Source organism: Calliopsis andreniformis, chromosome 3 (assembly GCF_051401765.1).
Source record: "Calliopsis andreniformis isolate RMS-2024a chromosome 3, iyCalAndr_principal, whole genome shotgun sequence".
Classification (NCBI taxonomy): Eukaryota; Metazoa; Arthropoda; class Insecta; order Hymenoptera; family Andrenidae; genus Calliopsis; species Calliopsis andreniformis.
The window spans coordinates 2,433,718-2,436,084 of NC_135064.1; the positions used below are offsets into that span (position 1 = coordinate 2,433,718).

Sequence of the window (2,367 nt, forward strand, 5' to 3'; positions counted from 1 at the left end):
CTTCACACCGGACAACCAAATAGATTGATTGAGACTTCAAATACCACCGAACATAAAATTAGCCGTTCCACATTTTCAGCAACCGAGCAGAATCGACATGTAAATTGGCGCGGGACCAGCATTATCTTGTCTTAGCGTAGGACAACTGGATTTATCTAATCGAAGCGACCGCGATTTGATCCTACAAAAAACGCAATTCGGTTGGATTATTGGAGGGAATGTCCCAGATACCACCTCAAACAGAACGCGGAAAACATTTATAGCGAGTCTAAATTTTGATCTGCAGCGATTCTGGGAAGTGGAAGAAGGGCCCCACGTGCAACACCACTCATCCGGAGAACGCGAGTGCGAAGGGCATTTCTTGAAGAATGTTCAACGTGAGAATTCCGGGCGATACGTAGTCGCGTTGCCTTTCAATGAAAAGAGGGACCAGTTAGGGGAATCTCGTTCGCGTGCCCTGAATCGGTTTTTTTTACTTGAACCAAAATTGAATCGCAACCCGGAGTTAAAGACACAATATACCGCTGTCATGGGCGAATATCTCGCACTTGAGCACGTGACGCAGGTAGACACCTTCGACGCGCCGGGTTTCTATTTGTCGCATCACGCTGTCATAAAACTCTCAAGTACGACTGCGAAACTCCGCGTAGTTTTCAACGGTTCGGCCAAAACAGGTAGCGGATTATCATTGAACGACGCGCTAATGGTAGGCCCTACAATCCAGGACGATTTATTTACGCTGCGCTTGCGCTTTATGATGTACGCATTCGTAATCACCGGGGATATCGAGAAGATTTATTGCCAGTTCCTCGTACGACCGGAGGATCGCGCATATCGGCATATATCATGGAGGGATGACAGTGGAAATTTAAAAACATTTGAATTAAATGTAGTCACGTTCGGACTCTCCTCAGCCCCTTATCTGGCGATAAGATGTCTTCATCAGCTCGCGAATGATGAGCAAGAGAAATTTCCAGACGCAGCAGCGATCGTCAAGCGGGATTTATATGTTGATGATCTTCTTACTAGTGTCGAGACCTTAGAAGAGGCTCGACATATTCAAACACAGATATGCGAATTGCTAAGAAGAGGAGGACTCAACATCCGACAATGGGCTACAAATGATCCAAACCTTCTTGCAGGAATTAACAAAGATCAAATCCATCCGAAGATCTTTGATGATACCGCTGTAATGAAAACGTTGGGGTTATTCTGGGATGCGCGAAACGATACCATTAGATACACTGTCGAACTTCCAGTCTTGAACGAGGTCAGCAAGCGGTCAGTTTTATCGACTATTGCCAAAATCTTCGATCCATTAGGAGTACTCAGACCTGTTACGATCGTCGCCAAACTCATATTGCAACGTCTTTCGCAATTGAAAGTCGATTGGAATGAGTCGCTTCCCGCCAACGTCCACACCGAGTGGACCACTTATGCGGCTCAATTGCAAATGCTTAACAACATCGAATTCACTCGTCACGTATCTTTAAGGGACTCCAACGGACAACCGACAAATTCGGTTTTATCAAGACGCGCCTCCTTTGTGCAAAATCTCGCGTCGCGCCTTTAAAGAGCATCACTCTCGCTCGCTTAGAATTATGTGGTACTGTTCTGTTAGCATCGTTGTATACTACCGTCCGAAGAGCCATCATCCAAAACATTCACGAAGTATATCTTTATACCGATTCGACAACAGTACTAAACTGAATCAACAAACAACCCTGCATGTTAAAAACATTTGCAGCTAATCGCATGGCCGAAATACAGGGAAAGAGCAATACCACGTTCTGGCGCCACATTAAATCAGAAGACAACCCCGCTGATTTAATTTCTCGAGGAGTGACACGAACTACCATATGAAAGAAAAAGTTCACGTGTCTCGCAACCTCAAACGTTCGGAGCGACGAGATATTCGTTCGATATTCCTGTATTAAAAAACTCACCCGCATCGTGGCCTATTGTCTTCGGTTTCGTCCAAATCGACGCATCTCTGGACCATTAACTGTTGAAGAGATTCGAGATGCCAACCTCAGAATCGTTAAACTTGTACAGTACAGGACATTCCAACAATATATTCAGAATCTCAAAACTGGCAAGCTCCATCCAAAGAGCAAACTTCGTTCTATCCACCCTTTACTGGATGAAAAGGGAGTTTTATGTGTGGGAGGTCGATTACAAAACTCTTATTTGGCGTTTGCACAAAAACATCCCATTGTATTACCAAAGGGAAACCATATGATTCTGTAAGTAGGTTGGCTAGAGCTATGGTGTCAGTTCTATATTCTTTTGCAATGTCACTTATATTGGATTTACTTTGTGTTTCAAATATAAATCTTACAAAATTTTCAAAGGTCAGCGGGTACT

The 2,367-nt window shown here is 44.1% G+C and overlaps 1 protein-coding gene across 1 annotated transcript; it reads left to right on the top strand.

Moving 5' to 3' along the window:
* The first annotated feature begins 529 nt into the window (after positions 1-529).
* On the top strand, positions 530-1,573 carry LOC143188915 (uncharacterized). The gene has a single exon (XM_076393434.1). It carries the CDS (start codon positions 530-532, stop codon positions 1,571-1,573), a length of 1,044 nt encoding a protein of 347 aa, XP_076249549.1.
* The last annotated feature ends 794 nt before the right edge of the window (positions 1,574-2,367 follow it).